The sequence below is a fragment of the Natrix helvetica genome (genome assembly GCF_964273705.1).
Source record: "Natrix helvetica genome assembly, chromosome: 3".
In the NCBI taxonomy this organism is placed as follows: domain Eukaryota; kingdom Metazoa; phylum Chordata; class Lepidosauria; order Squamata; family Natricidae; genus Natrix; species Natrix helvetica.
The window spans coordinates 91,737,289-91,761,134 of NC_138549.1; the positions used below are offsets into that span (position 1 = coordinate 91,737,289).

Below are 23,846 nucleotides of genomic sequence, written 5' to 3' on the forward strand. Positions count from 1 at the left end.
GTTTGATCATGTGGTAACCTCCTTTATGACCATCACAACATATTATTGTGAGGGGCAAGCTCCACTGCGGTCATAAGTTGAGGACAGACTTCTAGGTTTCTGACATAAAGCCTGTTATCGCAGCTTTCCCCAATTTAAAAATTTAAATTTAAAATTTAAGCTACATGGCAGGCACTTATTAGGGAAAATTTCTTTTTGCCCCTGTACATTTTCCTAAATGTAGAGTTAACTCTCACCATGAATAGTGAATCTGCTAATCAAGAAAAGTATCTTGGCCATTTACGTATTTATTTTACATGTCTGCCTATCTTGCAAGAGTGAATTTGAGCAATGTATAAACAAGAGCTACAACAATAAACCATGATGCCCAGGATAAACAATGCATCTCAGTTTTTAAAAACTCATCCCAGCAGCACAGCTTTCCTGACATTCTGGACCACTTAAACCTGTTCCAAACAGTCTGGAAACAACTGGGACTGCAGAAGTCATAAAGTTTATGTTTTAGTTGTGTTGGTAAGCTTAAAAGTTGTATATAATGTGTTAGGGAAGAAGATTCTCATGTTCTTGTTTCTCTTATTTATAATTCCAAAGGGTTTCATTGGATCTCCGGGAGTAGCTGGGAATCCTGGACCTGAGGGAGAAAGAGTAGGTTTTATAGAATATAGAATACATCTTTATTCATATTTTATAGAAATTTACGCTCCAACCCTGTTGAATGATTGCATTGTGCATGGAAGCAGTCTGAAAACCTGTCTAAAATGAGCAGCTAAATTGCTACTTGAACTGGCTGTAATAGTTATATTATAATGCCATTGTGTTGCCACCCTCACTTCTGGTCTATTTCCAGACCAATTTAGACTTGGCAGCGACCCAGGCCTGCCAGCCGCTGAACTGGCTCTCCGGGTGGTGCCTATGGCATCGCCATCTTGTTTTTTGCTTCTAATAATAATAATAATAATAAATTTGAATTTATTAGCCGCTCCCTTTCCAGGCAGGACTCGGGGCGGCGTACAATGGGCATATAGGACATAGAAACATGTGTACAAACACATAAACACATAAACATACAAAAATACAAAGACACACATGCACGGAGGAGGTAACCAATTACAACCTTTAGACAGTTAAAATCCCCATTAAAATACCCCAATTGTAAAAGACCCAATGTACAAATTAAAATTTAAAATTTAAAAAGACAGTCAGGAGGAGTGAGAAAAATTACGGTTGAGCCAGGCCAGATAATTGAAAGAGGTGGGTCTTCAGCTGTACACGGAAGGAGCGGAGGTCGGAAGTAATCCTGATGTCACGGGGGAGGTCATTCCACAGGGCTGGGCCCATCACAGAGAAGGCTCTGCTCCTGGGTGTCGCCCCCCGACACTGTTTGGCGGACGGCACCTGGAGAAGTCCCTCTCTGTGTGAGCGAATTGGTCGCAGGGATGTGTGGGGCAGGATGCGATCCTGCATGTAACTAGGCCCTGTGCCATGAAGCGCTTTAAAGATCATAATCAAAACCTTGAAACGCACTCGATAGACCACAGGAAGCCAGTGCAGCTCGCGCAGGAGAGGTGTTACAGGGGAGTATCTAGTCCTCCCCATAATCACCCGCGCGGCCGCGTTCTGGACCAACTGCAGTCTCCGAGTGCATCTCAAGGGAAGCCCCATGTAGAGAGCATTGCAGTAGTCCAGGCGAGACGTCACTAGCGCATGGGTGACTGTGCGTAGGGCATCCCGGTCCAATAAGGGGCGCAATTGGCGCATCAGGCGGACCTGATGGAACGCCCCCCTTGCCACGGCTGTTACATGGTCATCCATGGACAGCCGGGCATCTAGGAGGACGCCCAAATTGCGCACCTGTTCCATGGGGGCTAGTTGCACGCCCCCGATGGCCAGAGATGGAAGCACCTGGTTGAACCGGGAGGCCGGAAGCCACAGCCACTCCGTCTTGGAAGGGTGAGCAGAACAATTTTAATTGCACTGCGCATGCATGCACTGCACGCATCAAACATGCACACACCAAGCACACATGCATCAAGCACATGCACAGCGCGCGCACGAGCGAATCGGCAGTAATGCGTGCCGGAACCCATCCCTGATTTAGGGCCATCTTATATGAAGAACCTTCTATAGCCTGGAAGACCTTTCTGTCATAATCCTTATTGAAGTCTAAATCTAATTAACCAGGATCCATATATAATTGTTTAATCTATTACAAATGGAATGCCTTGTGTTCTTATTTCTAAGGGTATCTTTGGTGCCCTCAGTTACTTTGCACAGTATGACATAACTATTGATTAAACAGCAGTGTCGGTAAATCATAAGAATTAAGAATGAGCTTCAAAATGCTACCTTGAATATCATTAACGATCCAAAATGGACAAAATGAAAAAGTGATCAACACTTGTGAAAACAAATGTGAGCAAATTGAGTCGTCTGTGCTCAATCAAAATTTATCATGAAAGAAATTCAGTGAAACTCTAATTTGGTAATGGTAATGATGAATACGCACAAACAATAATAAAATGAAAAAACAATGATAGCAAGCTATATCTAAGTAAACCTGTAACTTCTACTGAAAATTTATATTTCATTGTTTTTTTCAGGGTATTCCAGGCTTACATGGGAAAAGAGGTATAAAGGGGAGAATAGTAAGTGGCAAACATTTATTTCATTGTATAATTGACAGCTCAGTTTATTCAGGTTAGACTTATTTCTAAATATAATGGACTTCAGTAGTGCTTCCTTCAGATAAATAATTATAGGATTACAGCATAAGGTTTCCAAAATTCTGGATGACCAGTAAATAGCAGCAAAGCAACACAGAACTCTGTAACTCTATGCTGCCAACTAATGAGTTATTCAGATTTTTGCAGCCTGGATCTGGTCTCCCTATTGCAGCTTAAATGTTCTTTGGATGTTCTGCATTAAAGGGGTTAAATGCTATTTGTTATTTTTATTTTTTTCCTTACATGAATCGTAAATCAATTTGTAAGAAAATACAGCATAACTGGGGAAGATGGGCAGAAAGAAATTATCCATAGTGAATTCAGGAAATTCATTGTGCTAAAACTCAGTGCTTTTAAATTATAAAATCTTCTTCAGAAACAACATTGATCAATAGTATGTGTCCTTTTCTTCGGGAGACAATTTCAGAGAGACACTACTTAATTCAAGAATTAGGTACTGAATTAGTTCTTAGTTGAAGAATAGATGTCATTTTAAAAGGGTCCAAATTTCCTGGTAATTACAGAAAATACCTGTCTGATTGTCTACATGCCCTATCATCTTTCTTTAATCTTTCTTTAAAGATTTTCTTCTATTTGTACTGCTTACATTTTTGCAAGAGTTTCACAGGTATTAGTCTTAAAAATGTTTTTTTTTAAAAAGGGATAGCTTCTGGGAAGCAATTTGGAGTATTTGTTTTAATAATGCTAAAGAAGAGGGAGTGAACTTCAATAGATTAGTTTTATTAATAAGAAATTATAATCCGAAAACCAAATGAATGTAATGCTAAAATATTTTATTCTTCCAAACTTGTATTTTTCCATATTATGTACATTACATCCCAATTGGCAAATTTTAGTATATGTTAAAGTGATAACCGCCTGGATTATATATGATACATAGACTTTGTAAACTTCATATTAGGCCAATGGGATAAATGTTTTTTTATAACTAGAAATTAGTATGATAGAAAATGCTTACCTTTTGCTGTACAAAAACAATGTGTTATTACTTCTAGTAAAATGTGAATAGGCTTCTTTCTTGGGTAGTAGCATTAAATGCTTTCTCAAATGCTTTGAGGAAGCATTTAACTTCCTCAAACAATTGCAAAATATGCTAATAGACATTTATGTGAGATTGTGTTATATATGTTTGTATGTGTGTGCTTGGGAAGTTACATAGTAAGCATTTGGACATGTGGAATTAATTGTGGCTTTTTTTGGAACTGAACATTGTTTTCTTAGCCTTTTTAAATGAGTTAAATTTGATACTCAAAGTATAGCCTTGATATATTAGTGTCAGCCAGACAGCGAGACCACTGACCTTGAAGTACAACTGGTCAGCATTACTTGGTATTTTTGGTACTATTTTAAGCCTTGCTCCATAGACACGAACGTCCTATTCAGTGAATGCAAATTGACAGTGCTTTCAAAATCAATCTTTTATCGCCATTATCTTCTTCTCAAAAGCTGCCCCTGTGTTTTCAGTGATTTAAACACTTAGATGAGTTATGCTTTTAGTTAAATAGCAGATTCAAGGAAAGGATGCCCTTTTATCTCTTTCCTCTTTCCACAGTAAAAGTGTCAGCTTGTTAGATTAACAAAAACTTGTATATAAAAGCAGCTGCAATGGATTTCAAAGCATGATTGTGTAGTGTCTTTACACTTGAAAGTTACTCCTATTTTGTTATCTGTTGTAAACCTGTATTTTGGGTTTTCTGCTAGAATAAGCACATGCTTATATTGTATTTGATTAACATTCTATAGAAGACTTGAATAACCTTGAGATTCTTGCTCCTATTTTGTTTGAGTGGCAGGAAAGCTGTGAGCCACTGTAACCTGCTAGCTTTAGAATTAAGTTGAATGGGTTTTCTTGGGTTTTCAATGTTTCTTTAGGTAGGTGAATTTTGGTGATCATGTGACCGTGGGGTGAGGCAGTTGTCATAATTGTGAGCTGGTTGTCAAGCACCTGGATCACGATCATGTGACTGTGTAGGTACTGGTCTATCCAGAATTTAGAGGACAAGTGGTTGTAGGTGCCACCTGTTCAGTACCATCGTAACTTTGAATGATCGCTGAATGAATGGAAATTAACTAAGGACTACCTGTCTACATTACTTTGGAGATGAGGAATTGGCCTATCTTACATAATATTCATGCTTTTGAAAATGTTCTAAATAAAAGATAAGCAACTTGAGACTACAGGACCCCCTGCACTTCAATACTGCAACTAGTGTTGAAATAAAAAGCAGATGTCTCCTAGCAAATTCCAAGTCCACCTATTTTGAACCATCATCATTCCCATGACCACCACAGTGACCACAGCACTCAGGTCTGCCAGAAATACTAGAAACACCTCTCAGCTACCCAAAGATAGTCTTGCCCAGCCTATATTATTTGATTAAAGGATAGCTGTTGTCTGAATGCTCCATTAAGTTAAAGGTAAAGGTTTCCCCTGTCCAGTCTTGTCTGACTCTAGGGATGGTGCTCATCTCAGTTTCTTAGCTGAGGGAGCCAGTGTTGTCCAAGACACTTCTCTAGTCATGTGGCCAGTATGGCTATTTGCCAAAATGCACAGAACATTGTTACCTTCCCAACAAAGTGGTACCTATTTATCTACTCGTATCTGCATGCTTTGGGACTGCTGCTAAATGGGCAAGAACTGTGGCAAGGAAAGGAGCTCACTCTGTTGCATGGAGCTCAGGTCTCGAATCTGGCTTGTCAGTTTTCCAGCTGACAAGCTCAGCATCTTTATTCACTGAGCCATTGCACCTCTTCGTCCATTAAGTTATTGTAATGAATCAAGCACATTAAAAGTTTCATCCTGAAGCGCCTTTGAAATACATAAATGTATGGCTGATTATATAGATAACCCTAATGATTGTTTTTATAACCAGCAGCTGAACTTCAAACCAGTTGCGGTAAAAAGCATTTTATGCTGGATGATACGAATGTTCTGTTAGTGAGTTGCAAGACCATTCATGCATGTCAGATTTATGGGAAGCTGCTGGAAGAAAAACAGCCACTACATTCTCCCGAAAAAAAATTTGCATTTTCAAAGATGCCCAGGGAATAAAAATATAATTATTACCAGATTATTTTGTATTAGTATTACAATATTCTTTTGCTGTTTAACCAGGGATTGCCAGGTGATTTTGGAAACAGAGGCCCTCCTGGTCCTGACGGAAGCCCTGTAAGTATGATTTTATTATTTATTTGTTAGATTTTTATCTGTCTTTATTACTTTAACTCAAGTGGCAAACTTAGTTAATACTCTTTCATTTTCCCCACAATAATCCTATGATGTAGATAGGTCTGAGAGAGAGGGAGAAAGAGGGAGAAGGTGAGAGAGTGGCTGGTCCACAGTCATTTAGCCAATTTTTCAGGTTCTAGGCCAGGATCTTAATCTGTACATCAAAACCTATTGATGTCATGTGCTTAATAAAAAGAACTTTAGGGTACAAAATGTAACCCATTTTTGTGACCTTTTTCTACCTTCAGAATTTCACATGTTAATGGGTCCATAAATGTGGCTTTTTTCTGTTTGTTTGGTTTGCATTTTTTTTAAATTGCTGAGAGCTTGCAGAGGTATGAGGCCCCCATTTTGTTTCCCAAATCTAGTCCCTAGAGCAGTGATGGCCAAAACTGCATGCGCATGCCCAAACTGAAAGGTGGATGTGAACATGCACATGTGCAGACATGCATGCATGTGCAGCAGAGACCCGAAGACCAGCTGGCTGCCAGGAGGTGGGGCATCCCAACATCAGCAGCACAGCAAGATGTAAGATCTTTTTCTTTCATGAGCTTCTGTTTCGTCGTTTGCAGGGAATCAGAAGCTCCCGAAAGAAATGGCATGGAGATTTGACCTGGGGCAATGGCGCATGTGCCAGCAGAGAGCGGGCTCTGCGTGCCATCGCTGACATGCGTGGCATAGGTTCTAGAGTATGATCTGCCATGCAAAGCAGACATTCCCTTTGAACTTAAGGTAAACTCTGCATTTATGAAAAGACACAATACAAGATGAAATAATGCATTCGTAGATAACAGGGTACAACTCTTTTGAAAATAAGATGCTGCATTTAGAAATGTCTTGGGTTTTTAAAATCTAGCATAGCTTCGCTAATCTTCTTGTATAGATTAACAATGCAATGGATTGTTCCTCTGTTTATTTGAATCATATATGAAGAACTGTGTTTATTTTAAATGGCATAATTTAATTTTTTTCAAAGGGAAATGTTGGTGGTGTTGGTCCTCCTGGATTTCCTGGACTTAGAGTGAGTATAAATTGTTGAGGAAGCTCTTCATAAGCTTAGGTTAAGTATTTCTACTATTTGGTATGGGTACATGTCAAACGATTCAAACGATAGTTATTTACACAACTCTATAAAGATACTTTCTATAATTTCATGCAGTTGTTTGGCTATATAGACTTTGAATCCTTTTCCTTTGAATTCCGGTACCCCTCAAAATGCAAAGAAACATCAGTTTGTTCATTATATTTCTGGGTTTATTCTTTTTATTTTTATTTATTATATTTTAGGGTATTGTGGGAAAAGCTGGACCAACTGGACTTCCTGGGATTCCTGGACCTCCGGTACAGTATTGTAGAGCTATTACAACGCCAGGTTGCTACTGTAAACAGTGAAAGAGTCTTAAATGCTATTCTTCTTTGTTTTCCATAGGGTCTTCCAGGGAGTATGGGGCAACCTGGATTGAAAGGTGATAAGGTGATCTAAATAATTTCATTATAACAAAAAATATTAAAACTTTGAATCTTATCTACAGGAACTTTTTCTGACTTTTTTTTTCAGTAAGGTCATCTGAATTTTATTTGCCAGAAGCTGCTCATGTGTGATTCCTACTGACCACATCTAATATTTTAGTGATTAAAATTATCTGTTTTATTAGCTGCTTCAATTATTAGGGACACTGAAGTTTTATATAGACACATAGACACATACAGATATAAATGTAGACAAAGAGAGAGAGAGGGAAAGAGAGAGAGAGAGAGACTGCGCGAGAAAGAGCAGAACAATATATTAGCCTCTAAAATAATAGCAAGCATGTTATTTCTGTGTTCGTTAAACATTATAAGATGTGTTATTTATAACTCTCTTATATTTTTGAATGTACTGCACCATAATAGTACCTTGATAAAATTATGTCATATAATGCCATTGTAGGGTGAACAAGGCATTACAGGAGAGCAAGGAGAGGTGGGGTATCCGGGAGACAAGGTAAATTCAAAAGAGCTTCATTTTATAAAATGTATATAAACTTTACAATATGTACTGCAATGTCCATTGTTTCAGTCTCATCAAGTTATTGATTCATGAGTGCTATCACAATCTATATTGTGTGTGTAACCTTCAATTGGGTGCAGTTGGAAAGTATAGGGCAACAATTATTGAAACAAGGTCCTATGGGCTAACTTACAGAATGCTGGGACCATGACCTATGAAATTTAGGAAGGTTTTAGCCACTTCAGTGCCTCCAGTGTCTTCTAACTTTCTTTCACAGAAACCTGAAGATTGTATGGTGCAAGAGAAGAAAGGAGGGCTATAATTCTATTTGCGCTTTCCATTTCTCTCTGGCCCCAGCATCCAATCAACTTAGAACTGAGGAGAAATTTCCTGACAATCAAAACAAGTTATCAGTTGAACAACTTGCCTCCAGAAGTTGTGAATGCTGCAACACTGGATGTTTTAAAGAAGATGTTAGATAATCATTTGTCTGAAGTGGTGTAGGGTTTCCTGCCTAAGCAGGGGGTTGGACTAGAAGACCTTCAAAGTCCCTTCCAACTCTGTTATTCTATTCTATTCTCAGCGGGCGGCAAGGGCTGAATGTGGCGATTGGCTGCTTTGGAATCAAGGCTGATATTGCCAATTGCTTAATGTCAATGCGTAGCAAAGGAAGGACTAGAGAATTACTCAAATTCATGTTGAAGCATCTTGATACTTACAGGCAGCTTTCTGAAACAGATCATCCATATCACTAAAATTCTTGACCCAAAGAGATTTTAAAGGTGATAAGCATCAAGAAGAAGAACATGAAATATCTTGGATCTTCTTTAACATTCTGATTACTATTATGTAATTAATTAATGATTACATCATCCAGGAATCTCAGTCTTTTTGGCCTGGTTGGCACATTTGGAATTTTTATTGGCATTCTTGCAAAAATGCTGCTGAATGAAGGAAATGCCCATCCGCAAGTAGCTGCTATAGGGACAAAGCCAGTTACAAATAGTACCAGTTTATTAGAAGTAAATGTCTCTTGCGTAATACCTCCTGTCATATGCTTACCTTGTTCCTTTTCTGATAAAATGGGTCTATTTAGAAACAGTACACTATGGCATAATCTAAAATCTCTACGTCCTGGGTTCTCCTGCAGGTTGACTGATAGGAAAAGAAAAACAGGGTTTTTTCCTAAGAATGACATAATGAGGGAGAGAGAAATCATGCACCCCAATCCATCTTATAATGTAATACGGCTATTTATTCTCCAACAAGTGGTGGGTTGCAGGCAGTACGCCCCGATACGGGCATACCAGAGCCTGCCCGGAACACCGAGTACCGTTCCGGTATGGTGCTCCAGAGGGCCCACCCACCCGCCCGAGCTCCTTACCTGTTCTTTAAAGCCTTGGGTGCTTCTGCGCAGGCACATGGCGTGTACAGCATCTGTGCGATGCTCCGCTGAGCTGCTGGAGCATCACGGAGGCTTTGCGGAAGCATCACTGGCAGCTACGACACATGTGTGCGCATCCATGTGGGCGACGCCAGGCCCGGAATGGGATCTGGAACCCACCACTGACTCCGACCTACAGTATATATGTTCCTTTAACAGAATAGAGTTAGGTAAGAGCAGAAGAAAAGCTAAAAGCATTTTTCTTTGCTTTAAAATGTTTACATTAAAATAGCTTGGTCTATCAAGGGATCTTTAAAAAAGGAAATACCGACATCTTATTTTATTTATATTTCATAAAGATTTGTAATAGTAAGCATGTACGAAAAAACCAAAGCAATTGTTATATTTTCCTGTACTGTGACTTTCAAATGAAAGAACAGAATAAAAATATTCTTTAGAAAGAATGATAGCATCACCTTCCTTCTGTTTTTAATGGCAGAGTGCAATTATTCGTGTTATTTTAATTTTAGCAACATCTGACTCTTTTATTTTCTGAAAGGGTGCTGTTGGTTTGCCAGGGCTTCCAGGAAATCGAGGAAAACCAGGACCCTTGGTATGTGTTAATGGCTTTGGATTTAAATATTTAGTTGGAATCACTTTATTGGCACATTGGTAATCAAGAATATATAAAATATTGCAAACGGAATCTTACCAGGCATATATTATAAAAGAAATGTAAATAACAACACACAGCATTAAAGTCTGTAAGTTGTTGAACTGAATGTATTTAAGGGTTTTTAAATGTCTTCATTAATCAGGACTTGTGAAATTCTGATAATATCTGTCATGTTGAATTACATTATATATGTATAAATAATAATAATAATAATAATAATAATAATAATAATAATAATAATAATAATAATAATAATAAATATTTATTTCTTAGCCGCACCCTCTCCCGAAGGACTCGGGGCGGCGTACAACAAAACATAGGAAATAAATATATCGACATACATATAACAAAACATATACCAAGACATATACACGACATATACAAGGAGGAGGTGAAGTGATAGATAAAAACAAGTAAAAACACAATGTTTAAAAACCCCTAAATAAATTGAATGCAATTAAAATACCCCAAATAAAAAAACCCGTCAGGAGCGATATAGTTGGATCAAAGTTGAGCCAGTCCAGCAACTTGAAAAAGGTGGGTCTTGAGCTTTACACGAAAGGAGCGGAGGTCAGAGGTATTCCTAATATCCGGAGGGAGGTCATTCCACAGGGCTGGGCCTGCCACAGAGAAGGCTCTACTCCTAGGCGCCGCCCCTCGACACTGTCTGGTGGCCGGCACCTGGAGGAGGTCCTCTCTGTGCGAGCGGATTGGTCGCAGGGATGTATGGGGCAGAATACGATCCCGCAAGTAACTAGGTCCTGAGCCATGGAGCGCTTTAAAGATTGTTATCAAAACCTTGAAACGCACCCGATAGACCACAGGAAGCCAGTGCAGCTCGCGCAGGAACGGTGTCACATGGGAGTACCTAGTACTCCCCATAATTACCCGCGCGGCTGCGTTCTGGACCAACTGTAGCCTCCGGGTGCATTTCAAGGGAAGCCCCATGTAGAGAGCGTTACAGTAGTCCAAGCGAGACGTCACCAGCGCATGAGTGACTGTGCGTAAGGCGTCCCGGTCCAGTAGGGGGCGCAATTGGCGCACCAGGCAAACCTGGTGGAACGCCCCCCTTGCCACGGCTGTCACATGGTCATCCATGGACAGCCGGGCATCCAGGAGGACGCCCAAATTGCGCGCCCGCTCCACGGGGGCAAGTTGAATGCCCCCGATGGCCAATGATGGAATTAATTGGCTGAACCGGGAAGCCGGTACCCACAGCCACTCCGTCTTGGAGGGGTTGAGTTTGAGTCGGTTGTCATCGATCCAGATCCGTACGGCTTCCACACACCGGGACATCACTTCGATGGCCTCGTTGGGGTGGTTCGGGGTGGAAAAGTACAGCTGAGTATCATCAGCGTACAGATGGTATCCCACCCCGAAACCACGGATGATCTCACCCAGCGGCTTCATATATGTGTTGAACAGGAGTGGCGAGAGGACCGACCCCTGTGGCACCCCACAAGTAAGGGGGCGTAAGGTCGACCTCTCCTCCCCTGCCAACACACGCTGCGTCCAGCCAGAAAGGTAGGAGCCGAACCACCGCAAAACGGTGCCCCGGACCCCCAACCCCTCCAGCCGGCGCAGCAGGATACCATGGTCGATGGTATCAAAAGCCGCCGAGAGGTCTAATAGGACCAGGATAGAGGAACAACCTCTATCTCTGGCCCTCCAGAGATCATCCACCAACGCGACCAAGGCCGTCTCCGTGCTGTGACGGGGGCGGAAGCCGGACTGGCGCGGGTCTAGATAATCATTTTCCTCCAGATGCCGTGGAAACTGGTAGGCCACCACACTCTCTACAACCTTCGCCAAAAAGGGAAGGTTGGAGACAGGACCATAATTGGCCAGCTCCAAAGGATCCAGGGAAGGCTTCTGGAGCAAGGGTCTCACCACCGCCTCTTTCAAGGCGGCCGGGAGAGACCCCTCGCTCAGCGAAACGTTCACTAGGTCCAGGAGCCAGTCTCGTGTAACCTCCCAGGATGCCAGTACAAGCCAGGAGGGGCACGGGTCCAATAAACATGTGGTGGGTCGCAGTCGTCCACGCATTCTGTCCAAATCCTCGATGGCAACCAAGTCAAACTCCTCCCAGGTCGATTCCTCAAGACTCGCCACGGACGTCTCCATTGGACCACTAACAGGGGCCCAATCCTTCCGGATTTGAGCGATTTTATCCTGCAGATATTTCCCAAATTCCTCTGCTCTGCCCTGTAGAGGGGCCTTCCGCGGCCTCTGAAACAAGAGGGAGCGGGACACCCGAAACAGGGCGGCAGGGCGGTTCTCTGCGGATGCAATGAGAGTGGCACAATATTGGCGTATGGCCACTCTCAATGCCACAAGGTACGTCCTTAAATGGGCTCGTGCCTGTGTTCGATCAAGTTCGGAACGAGAGGATCTCCAACGACTCTCTAGACGTCTCTTGCGGCATTTCATCACCCTCAGCTCCTCGGTAAACCAAGGGGCCAGCGTGGATCGTTGCCGCCGGAGAGGCCGCAAAGGCGCCACCCGGTTCAAGGCCCCGGTAGTCGCATTATTCCACGCGACCACCAGGTCCTCTACCCGGGGGCGGGTCAAGGTTACAGGAGGTGGCCCAAGCTCCGTCTGGAACCTATCTGGTTCCATCAGGCGCCTGGGGCGGAACCATCTAGTGCTTTCCGGTTCCGCCTCCCCGCAGCGGGAGGTAGCACCAGGGAAGTCAAGACGAAGGAGTGAGTGATCTGACCATGACAGGGGAGTGATGGTTAAGTCCCCTCCTCCCAGATCACTCAACCACTGGCCAGAGACAAAAACGAGGTCCAGAGTGTGTCCTCCCTCGTGTGTCGGGCCCTGAATCATTTGAGTCAGGTCCATGGCTGTCATGGAAGCCATGAACTCCCGAACCCCCTCTGATGCTTCTCCCATCGATGGCAGGTTAAAATCCCCCATCACTAAAAGTTTGGGGGTCTCGACTGCCACCGATGCGATCAGCTCGAGGAGTTCAGGCAGGGCCGCTGATGTATAGCGAGGAGCCAGGTATACTATCAGCAGGCCCAACTGTCTCCCAGGGGCCCATTTCACAACAAGGGATTCACATCCGGACGTCTGTGACACAGTAGACTCCCTCGGCTCTAAGTCCTCCTGAATAATTACTGCCACCCCACCGCCCCTTCCCTGGGCCCGGGGCTGGTGAAATGCTCGGTAGCCTGGTGGGCACATTTCCACGAGGGGAAGACCTCCCTCGTGGCCCAACCAGGTCTCTGTTATTCCCGCGAGGTCCGGCTCCCCCTCTAAAATTAGATTGTGAATGAGGGGGGCCTTGTTAACAACGGACCTCGCATTGCATAACAACAGCCTCAGGCCCTGGGTCTGTAACTCTTGACCACCTAGACCGCGGGGATTGGTACAAGCGACCGGGTGTAACCAGCAACCACGGTCTCCCAACCGACTATAAGTTCTTAATCTGTCCTCGTATCTGCCCCTCCCTGCGACCGTTGGAATTAAAGAGCCCTGTATAGGAATGATATCCTCCCCCTCCTCCTCCCTTCCGCTCCTTCTGCTCGCGACCACACCTGGAGGCCCGGCTCTCACATCGCTCCTGATCTGACCCACCCGCCCCCGCCCCCCCACCCTGGAGCCCCCTAAAAAGGATAAAAAACATTTCATTAAAAACCCCCTAAGTTTGCGCTTCCTCCACCTCTCTGGGTTCACAAACCCGTCATCAAGGTGGGCCCCGGAGGGGGCAAAGGGCCATGCCTGCGAGAGGGGGGATTCCCGCAGCTGGAGCAAGTCCGACCTCGAATACGTAATGGTAAAAAGCTATGACAAAGTCAGGGTGCTGTTGATGTTAAAATCAATAAGCCAGGATCTAATGGGAGGAAAGAAATGTCCACGATCACAACTAGGTGGGAAGATCTTATGTTGGCCAGGTGATTGGTTGGAAGATGGATGGTAAATAAATAGATGGAGGCCTGGGTGCGGTCCATTATGGGCGGAAGAGGGCAGATAGTTTGTAGTAGCTAGTTGTTATAAAATAGCAGATGGCGAGGGTGAGAGGGGGAGAGGTAGTAGGAGTAGCCCGGCAGGTGAAATGCCATAAGTCATAAATAGCAGGAAGTCAGCAGGATACCAGATGTTAAACGGGCAGATTATAGTCATCAGGGGCACCTGGGCACAAGCCATGGCAGGTAGTTTGCAAAAGGACAATAGATCTTAGTCTGCCAGGTGGGGGGGGGCAATAGGTCTTAGTCTGCCTGGTGGGGGGGGGCTCCTGCCTGTCTCCAGGACAGGCCCTGTTCTGCCCCTAATGCAGAAGCCCTGTTCTGCCCCCCTTCCCCTTTCTGCCTGGTTCCAGCACACAGCACAGGTGGGGGGGGGGGCAATAGATCTTAGTCTGCCAGGTGGGGGGGGGGCTCCTGCCTGTCTCCAGGACAGGCCCTGTTCTGCCCCTAATGCAGAAGCCCTGTTCTGCCCCCCTTCCCCTTTCTGCCTGGTTCCAGCACACAGCACAGCTTCCAGCAGCTAGTCCTGGCTTCAACCTGCCTCCCCTCCTGGTCCGGGCGCCGTTCCAGCCGACTTATGGCCCTCTTGGAGGCCTTCCGTCGGCATCCTGCGTCACGGGCCTCTCTCCGTCCTTGCGCTGCCCTCCGGTGGCCGCCGCCATAATCGGTCTCCAATTCCAACTGCAAATAACTATACACATCTCTTAGAAGGAATGTTGAAAATTTGAAAAACATTTAAAAATCATTTATTCCAACCATAGCAATATAGAAAAGAAGTGGGGAAATCATTTTAGTTTTGCAATGAAAACTTTTGTTCCATTTTATGCATTAATCAATTTTATTACTGCATAAGGTTTCATAAATGGAAAATAATGACAAAACAGGTAGTCCTTAATTAGGATCAGAATTTTGGTCGCCATCAGGCTTTAAATAAAAACCCAAGAAAGACGTGCAGTTACTTCTAAGCAGTTTCCTTTATTATTCCTAAAGACATAATCTTGCCAAATTAATAGCAAACTACTTGCATCATCATATACTCTGAAAATGTCTAGTAATAACTGATTTGACCCTCTTCTTCCTATCTAAATTATCAAAACTTCGCTATCTGTTATTCCTCCCTCCCTCCTGGGAATCTGGACTACACTTCACCATAGCACTGAGCAATGCAGTTGTTAAGCAAGTCATAATGACTGGACCTGATTTTATTAATCATTATTACCATGATCATTAAGCAAATTGCTTCAGTCGCTAAGCAAACCTTTGCAGCCATCAAGTGAATCACGCATTTATGAAGCAAATCTGGCTCCCCCAATTGACTTTGCTTGTCAGAAGTCAGCTGGGAATATCATAAATCATGATCACACGACTGCAAGACGCTGCAATTGTTGTAAATGGAAACCGGTTGCCAAGCTCTTGAATGGGGATCAGAAGACTGCACGGGTTGCAGTAGTCGTAACTCTGAGGACAGATCATAACTTTGAACCATCATTAAATGAACAGTTATAAGTCAAGGTCTGCCTATATTTTACTTCTGAACTAAACTGTTTATGTATTACTGGAATAAGATACATTTCTCTTTTATAAGGGTAATCACATATAATATTTAAACTTAGATTAATATTTTTCCATAGCAGAGCCACTTAACAAAATAGGCAACCTTAATATTTCATGATTTGACTTTTGGCAATGGATTTTGAAAATGAATTTTTATAAATCAATTTTAATTAAATTGGTTGATCATGTGACTTCAGGTTGGTGTCAGCTCTTATTGCCCACATAATCAGACCTTCTCTGGAATGTTTTAGTCCAGCAATATGAACTAATTTATTGGTTTCAAATTCAGATTCTGTATATCTACAATCTTAAATTTAATCGTGACATATGTGATAAAAGCATTGACTTTTTATAATATAATATACTATAATATTATTTAAAAATGTATTATTACCACTACTAATACTCTTTGTAATTTTTTTTTACTAATCCAGCAGTAATTTCCAAAAGGCAAATAATTTTCTTATTAAATTCAACAAGATTCAAATGCTGAATATAAAAAACGCACATTATTATAACAATGCAATTTCATTTTCTGTATTTCTTAAGAAAAAACTTGAATTCATAATACAGGTTCTAATTTTAGGGCAAAATGGGAGATCCAGGACCTCAGGGACCATCAGGCCCACCTGGACCAGAGGTAATTGACAAGCTACAATCTTTCAAAGTTCCACTCAGATAGTCCTTATTCAGTGATCAAATTGGGACTTCCAAGTCTTTTGCTAAGTGCTGCAGTCACTAAGCAAAACATCACATGACCGCAATGGGCATAACAATTTCACTTCTCTTTTGGTTAAGCAAGACACCGTGGTCATTACGTGAAACACCATTGATCATAACTTTACAATTTTATTTCTGCCTTCTCTGCAGTCTGCAGCAGCTGCCAAAAAAGCCAACACAGTTCTAGGCTGCATAAATAGAGGGATAGAATCAAGATCACGTGAAGTGTTAATACCACTTTATAATGCCTTGGTAAGGCCACACTTGGAATACTGCATTCAGTTCTGGTCTCCACGTTGTAAAAAAGATGTGGAGACTCTGGAAAGAGTGCAGAGAAGAGCAACAAAGATGATTAGGGGACTGGAGACTAAAACATATGAAGAACGGTTGCAGGAACTGGGTATGTCTAGTTTAATAGAAAGAAGGACTAGGGGAGACATGATAGCATTGTTCCAATATCTCAGGGGTTGCCACAAAGAAGAGGGAGTCAAACTATTCTCCATGGCACCTGAGGGTAGAACAAGAAGCAGTGGGTGGAAACTAATCAAGGAGAGAAGCAACTTAGAACTGAGGAGAAATTTTCTGACAGTTAGAACAATTAATCAGCGGAACAGCTTGCCTCCAGAAGTTGTGAATGCCCCAACACTGGAAGTCTTTAAGAAGATGTTAGATAGCCATCTGTCTGAAACGGTATAGGGTTTCCTGCCTAGGCAGAGGGTTGGACTAGAAGACCTCCAAGGTCTCTTCCAATTCTACTATTGTATTGTATTGTATTGTATTGTATTAATTCTGCTTGTTGTATGTGAAACATGCAAACCGTGGGCATTGCAAGATACTGCAATGTTTTTAAACATGCCCCAGTTGCATGGGATACAAATGGTGATCATATGGCCATGTAACATTGTAACTGTGACGATTGGTCGCAAAGCTTTTTTTTAACCCTGTCGTAACTTTGAATGTTCATTAAATGAGACAACCAGTAAGTGAGGATTAATCCGTATTAATATCATTAATTGATTAATAAAACATTAATAATAAATAATAAACAAGCAGGCATACTGTACGTCTGCGTTGAAAATTTCTTGGGAACTTTGTTTTGAATTCCAGGATGGAATGCAATAATTTTAAATATAAGAAATCAATAGTTTTCATTGATTTCACTTTCTGAATAAATTATTGTTCAGTGAATATATTTATTGAAATTGTGCACGGCTAATGTGGCTAATACCGTACAGTTTTATTGCTATAAAAGGTAAAGGTAGAATGCATCCAAAAATACACTTCTAAATATAAGATCTAGATTTATTTCATGAACAGTAAATAGAACTAAGTTGCTTATGTGTAGCAAAAAAAATTTTATCATGGTTCAGAAAGACAAAACTGATTGAATGTGTCTGAATGGGTTTAGAGGGTTTATGTTTCTCAAAGAACAGGCTGATATGTAATGTTATGGATAAATTTTGGAAGTGTTTTTAAGATAATATTGATGGACTGCTGTTTGAAGGAAGAAAATGAAATTTCCCCAGTCTGTCTTAGAGTTTATTTAAAAATGCTTTTGAAGCTAAAAATATTTTTAAGCCATTGTATTATTTGTAATTCAGATTAGTTTTGTGAAACCAGCTCTATGTTTCTATTACTAGAAATGTTCTGTCATTAAACTCTCTGGTAATAGTAATTGAAACAAAAATGTTTTTGGGAACTACTCCCTTATCATATAGAACACATCGTATCTTTAAGTCATTTTTGTCTTTTAGCGTGGAGGCCCCTCTATTGCACTATACAAACTTCTTGGTTTTTTGGGAAGCTTTTCTCTCCAGAATGCTTTTGGAGTAAAAAAAAAAACCACAACCAAACCATTAGTTATTATTTTCAACATGAACTTCATTTGATCTGTAAATCATTTTGATTTGTAATTGAGCACAGGATCCCCTTAGGACAATAAACCGTATGGAAGTCTTCTGCCATATGTTTTGCATACAAAAGAACTCTAGAATTATGTAGGGAAGAGATGTTTGATATAAATAAAAGTTAGAATAATGAAGTGCAGGTCTCTCAACATGACTCATTAGCTAAGTTGTGTCATTTAGTTCCAAAAAGGTTTCCTTTACAACTGTGTTGTGTTTTATACTGACATATTTGGAAGTTCTGATGAAGTGTTGCAAGCTTTGTAATTATTGTGTTGCAATAATACTTGTTAGGTATTTTTTTATATACCATAGGCATAGCATCTATTATTAGGTCACTGATTGTAAGAACTATTCCATATATGACTATTTATAAAGGTGCTGTGATTTTCATATACCTATATCACATACATTTTAATTCATTAGAATACTTGTGGTTTCCAAAGCAGGATTTTATTTCTACATGGTTGCCAGACTGAAATTATAGTAATCACAAATACAATGGGAATAATGGACTTTATGAAATAAGACATATTCCCTTTAAAAAAGACACATCTGGCGATATGAAAATACCTATAGTCCAGTTGCCTCGTTTTACAATTCTACTTTAGGATTTGGAAAATTTTTAAACTTTTTATTTATGTACTAGTAGTAGCAAAATCTCTTGGGTAGAGTTTAATGTAATTAGGGGATGTGTTAATGCTAAAGTGCTTTCTAAATCATAGAATGATGTCATAATCAGGGATTTAAATGCAATGTTTGATGTAGCCAGTTATCAGTTAGTGAGAAGAGAAGTTACTAAAAATGGACCTTGGATGTGTGATCCCAAGAAATCTGTAATCACAACGGCCCATGCAGTATTGCCACTCAGACAAGCATCAGGTCAGCATCTGGAGCATTTTAAGATTGAGTGGATCCTTTTCTACAGTAAAACAGGTGGTTTTTTTCCCCACTATATACATTGCAGCTAAACAAAAGGGAAAGAATAGAAAACTAAGGTCTCCGTTTTCCCTTAAAGTTCTTGAATAAAATGGTAATTGCATTTCTTTGTTTCTTTATTGGGTGCTAGGGTTTTCCAGGAGACATTGGTTTACCAGGTCCAAATGGTCCAGAAGGCCCAAAGGTAAAAATATGTGAAACTTTTATAATTTCTTTGTAATTAAATGCAGCTAGTAAAATTTTAGGAAAAACCATGTTTTACTGATTTTGAAATCTTTTTGCCGCTTGCTTCAAAAGAGTTGAGAAATCAACTTTAAGGAAGTTGCAAAATTGCTGATCTTTATGTAATACGGGGAAAAGGCAGCAGATGGATCTTGTTAGATCACAATTATCTAAGTGACTTACTTCCAAATGTGTAGGAGTACAACTACCCATCAAGTTGCTATGCTACCCAGCTATGAAGCTATGATATACGTTATATCCCAGTACACCTAGAGAGTGCTAAGTTTGAAAAGGCTGTATTAAAATATCGCTGGAAGGAAAAGATGGCTTATAATGTTCAATAAAACCAGTTGCTAATATATTTTTTTTGCTATTTTTCTACAAACCCATTGTACAGATACATGAGAATATATCTTATGAATTATAGACCCTTCAGTACTATTCCAACCATACATTTAATAGACAATTTGCTATTGCCTCTGGATGTGACCTATTTTTCCCAACAATATTCAATATCCTTCCCAAATCCTGCTATGCTGGTTGATTGTTAATCAAAGATCATAGTCAGAATGCTGATTGTTTAGCTGGAAGCTGAAATTTTTATTTGATGCAAGGATGAGTCCTTGCTTTGTAACATTTTGACTCGCATAAATGGAGAATATGTTCTTTAATTAGAGACTTACATTTGAGGCTTACATTTGAGATGAACATTACCTAAATGGAAAGCTTTTACAGAGTCCATAATCAGATGATCCCAGGCCTATGTGAAACTGGAATTGTTCAGTTTTAGTGCTCCCAGATGTCACATACTGACTGAGGTTTTGTGGAATTTTTTTTCTTGGAAGACTGTCTTGCTAAACTCTTCTTTTCCTCATTCTTCTCCCTTGAAATTTATATATAAATATAGCTTCCAGGAAAGCATGACAAAGCTTTTTATATTAACACTAATGTAAAATGTTGGCTCTTGGCAATGAGACAATTTCGTAATGACATTTTCTTTCCATCACTTGTCTTCCCAATTCACCTTGTAAAGAACATGTGGGAAAATGTTTGGCTCTTTTATTATCACTCTTCTAATGTACTATAATTTATTTAATTTTTAAAAGATTATTTGGGCTGTATCTGTTTCCCCCCCCCCTTGTGCTTTTAGGTAATATCACTTGATTTCTGTATCACAAGAACAACATCATAATGAAGCAGCTTCCAAATTTTGTATCAAACACTGTGGTATTAGGGTTACATATCTTAACAGTTACATTACTGTAATTCAAAGCATGTCATTAGCACCATTGTGTTTGGTAACTTTGTTGCAGTTTGTTTCTGCATAGGACAATGGTAGGTGGGTCCCACTCAAACTCTTTTCAGTGTTGGAGGTCTGGGAATCTGGGTACTCATAGATCTGCTATAGATTGGAATTAAGCATGTGAGTCCACAGATAGCTTTCTCTACTGGTTCTCTACATCAGGGGACCTGTTAGGTGCAGTGGTTAAAGGCACCATTTTAGAAACCAGGAAAATCTAGAAGGGTGAAGAGGGGCTCTGGTGACTGTTACAGGTTTGTGCATCATATCGGTGATCTGGGAAATTGCTACAAGATTTCCTCTCTCCTGTTTGTAGCAAAAATCGTGATCCATCTGCTGGGTGCGGTAGATGAAACAAAAAGGCTGTGCAAACAATTTAGTTGGTACTCTATAGTCAAATCTATCATATACGCATTCTGAATTACTTGGTTATGCTACATCTATCGAATTGATGGATATCTATTAGATGAAACAAAAAGGCTGTGCAAACAATTTAGTTGGTACTCTATAGTCAAATCTACGCATTCTGAATTACTTGGTTATGCTACGTCTATCGAATTGATGGATATCTATTACCACCGTTTGATTCCTTCGACTGACTGAAGTGAAGGATTAGCATTAGCAATTAGATTTATATTCTGGTTTACAGTGCTTTACAGCCCTCTCTAAGTGGTTTACAGAGTCAGCCTATAGCCCCCAACAATCTGGATCCTCATTTTACCAAGCTCAGAAGGATGGAAGGCTGAATCAACCTTGAGCCTGGTGAGATTTGAACTGCCAAATTGGAGGCAACCAGCAATCAGCAGAAGTAGCCTGCAGTACTGCATTCTAACCACTGCACTGCTCAATGAAAGAAGGGCAAATGGTGAAAGAAGGGCAAATGGGGGATAAACGAAAAGCAATGCCAGCAGTATCTAGTTCCACTTTGGCATAAAGGCATCTGGATAACCTTGAGCCAGCTATTTTCTCTCATCCCAAGAATATTTTTTTTTAAAAAAAGTCCAGTGTGATAATTCCCAAGCAGGGTATTTCATTTTATTTCTATTTTTAAAATATCAGAAAAGAAGAAAAGGAACCTATGCAATAATTACAAAGCATTCTATAAATACTGTAACTGTTGTTTTTTGTGACCTATGCTAATACCTTTCACTTCTTTTAAAATGTATTTATGAATTGAGACTGACAGAAGAGTGCTAGAAATAAAATATGTTTGATCTAAAATCTTGTTAAATAATCTCCACTGACATACAGAGTTAGTGACTGAATGGGTACCAGTCAAGAACAGAAAGATGCTTCTAGTTTTGAAATTCTGTTAAATGACTGCTGGTTTTCTTTCCAAATTACTTCTTTCTACAAATGACACATACAGTATATGCATCACAATGTTATGTAAATTCCCCATTAACTTTGTAATAGAACCAATAAAGTTTCTAATGTAAATGGACAGAAGTGATTTGATTTTTCCATTTCATAATATCCAAACATTGAGTCAATGCATTCTGGGTTGTATAAAAGCTATTTAAATCTCTGCTAGAGCCAAAAGGCCCATCCACAGATGAGATGCTATCTGCATTGCTTGGATTATGCTGAAATCTGAGTTTCCTACTCTCTTTTATCTCTGCTATGTGGTGAACATTTAATTTAATGTAATTCAGTTCATGCCAATACTGTCACAGAGATATACTTCCATTCGGGGAAGGCTAGATCTTATGAGAAAATACGAACCATTGAATATCATGGTGTTTTACTTTTGAGTCAACATCAGATATGGTATTCTACCAGTTCGGATCGGTTCGCCTGAACCGGTAGCGGAAATCACGGGTGGCCTTGCCCACCTGCCCTGGCTTTACGGCATCCCATTTATGCCCTTTTTTTTTTGCTAAAAGTGCATGCGCGGAAGGCTGAGTGCATGCGTGGAGGTGGCATGTGCTCACATTTGCGAACCGGTGGGGAAGGTAAGTGAATATCACCCCTGGTCAACATGTGAGTGTAGAAAATTTCACAGAGGTAACAGCTAAGCTATTCAGACATTTATTAAAATAAGCCTTATAAAGTAGAAAGAATAAAGGATAGCTCCTTGATTAAGTGAAAAATCAATACATTTCAGCTGATTAATGCAGAAGTATTTTTCGTCAGCTTCAGTGATTATAAAAACACATGTAAATTAGGTTAAGCTGAAACGGGGACCCCAGAATATTTTCTGGCCCTCTTGACAAAGTTTAATACAGGTCAGGACACAATATGGACAGAACATAGACACAATATGGACAGAACATAGACACAATATGGACAGAACATAGTGAAATGCTGGTTGCAGGTTGGCGAAGGAGTGGGACAAGGTTGTATACCTTCCTCATTTTTAGGCTATATCCTTCCATCCATCCATCTATAATTTTTCTTAAAGTTTTTTTCATAGAGTAAAAACAATACAAATTTTAAGATACGGAAAATAGAAAACAGTCATAGAAAAGTGAAAAAGAAATAACCCTAACTTTTATATGATACTAAAACATCTGTGATTGCTGAGCTCACTTATTTATGATATACACTATTGACTTCAAATGTTATTGCTGAAGTGATGCTGGTGGGAGATGATGATTAATCCTTTATCTGTTGCAGTTTTTATGATGAGAATCCACCCTTTGCAGCTGCTTTCCCACCTGCAGTATGAAAAATAAAAATTAATGCATATGTCTAATCCAGGATTAATGGTTTAAGCAGGAAATGATTATAATTTAATCTCCATTTAAGTAAAAGCTTTTAAGCTTTTAACACATAATTGGCAAGCATAATTATATGCATATTGTACTTTTACAGAGATGCTCAAGTGGGCATTAATAGCCTTAATAGTTGAGGGTTCCTAAGAGAAACAATTACAACATTAAGTGGGGAAATATCAATTAAAGTAAACATTTCTTAACTTTACTCCTCTATGCTTTTTGCCATATTATGCCTGTCCATTAATTTTATGATTTATGTTATTTAGGGCTTTCTAGGTGACAGAGGTCCTCTCGGTCCACCTGGTCCCAAAGGAGTTGAGGTAAGGTGATTTTTCTCTCAACAGCCCACTTTTGTTTTTGGAACTGGGATCCAATCCTGTGTGATAGTTCTTACTTTTAACTTGTAAAGTTACTACATTTTTCACTGGCAAATGTGAAGTATAAACTGTGGTATACATACTTGTATAACATACTTGTTTTGTGGCATCTG

At 40.4% G+C, this 23,846-nt stretch overlaps 1 protein-coding gene across 1 annotated transcript in view; it reads left to right on the forward strand.

The window, feature by feature from the left end:
- COL24A1 (collagen type XXIV alpha 1 chain) overlaps positions 1 to 23,846 on the forward strand; it is a 158,989-nt gene that overhangs the window by 55,169 nt on the left and 79,974 nt on the right. The window contains exons 11-21 of the mRNA XM_081948002.1: positions 592 to 645; positions 2,601 to 2,645; positions 5,860 to 5,913; positions 6,950 to 6,994; positions 7,261 to 7,314; positions 7,403 to 7,447; positions 7,904 to 7,957; positions 9,907 to 9,960; positions 16,138 to 16,191; positions 19,245 to 19,298; positions 23,623 to 23,676. Coding sequence (XP_081804128.1) covers positions 592 to 645; positions 2,601 to 2,645; positions 5,860 to 5,913; positions 6,950 to 6,994; positions 7,261 to 7,314; positions 7,403 to 7,447; positions 7,904 to 7,957; positions 9,907 to 9,960; positions 16,138 to 16,191; positions 19,245 to 19,298; positions 23,623 to 23,676 — 567 coding nt within the window. The remainder of the gene's footprint in view (positions 1 to 591; positions 646 to 2,600; positions 2,646 to 5,859; positions 5,914 to 6,949; positions 6,995 to 7,260; positions 7,315 to 7,402; positions 7,448 to 7,903; positions 7,958 to 9,906; positions 9,961 to 16,137; positions 16,192 to 19,244; positions 19,299 to 23,622; positions 23,677 to 23,846) is intronic.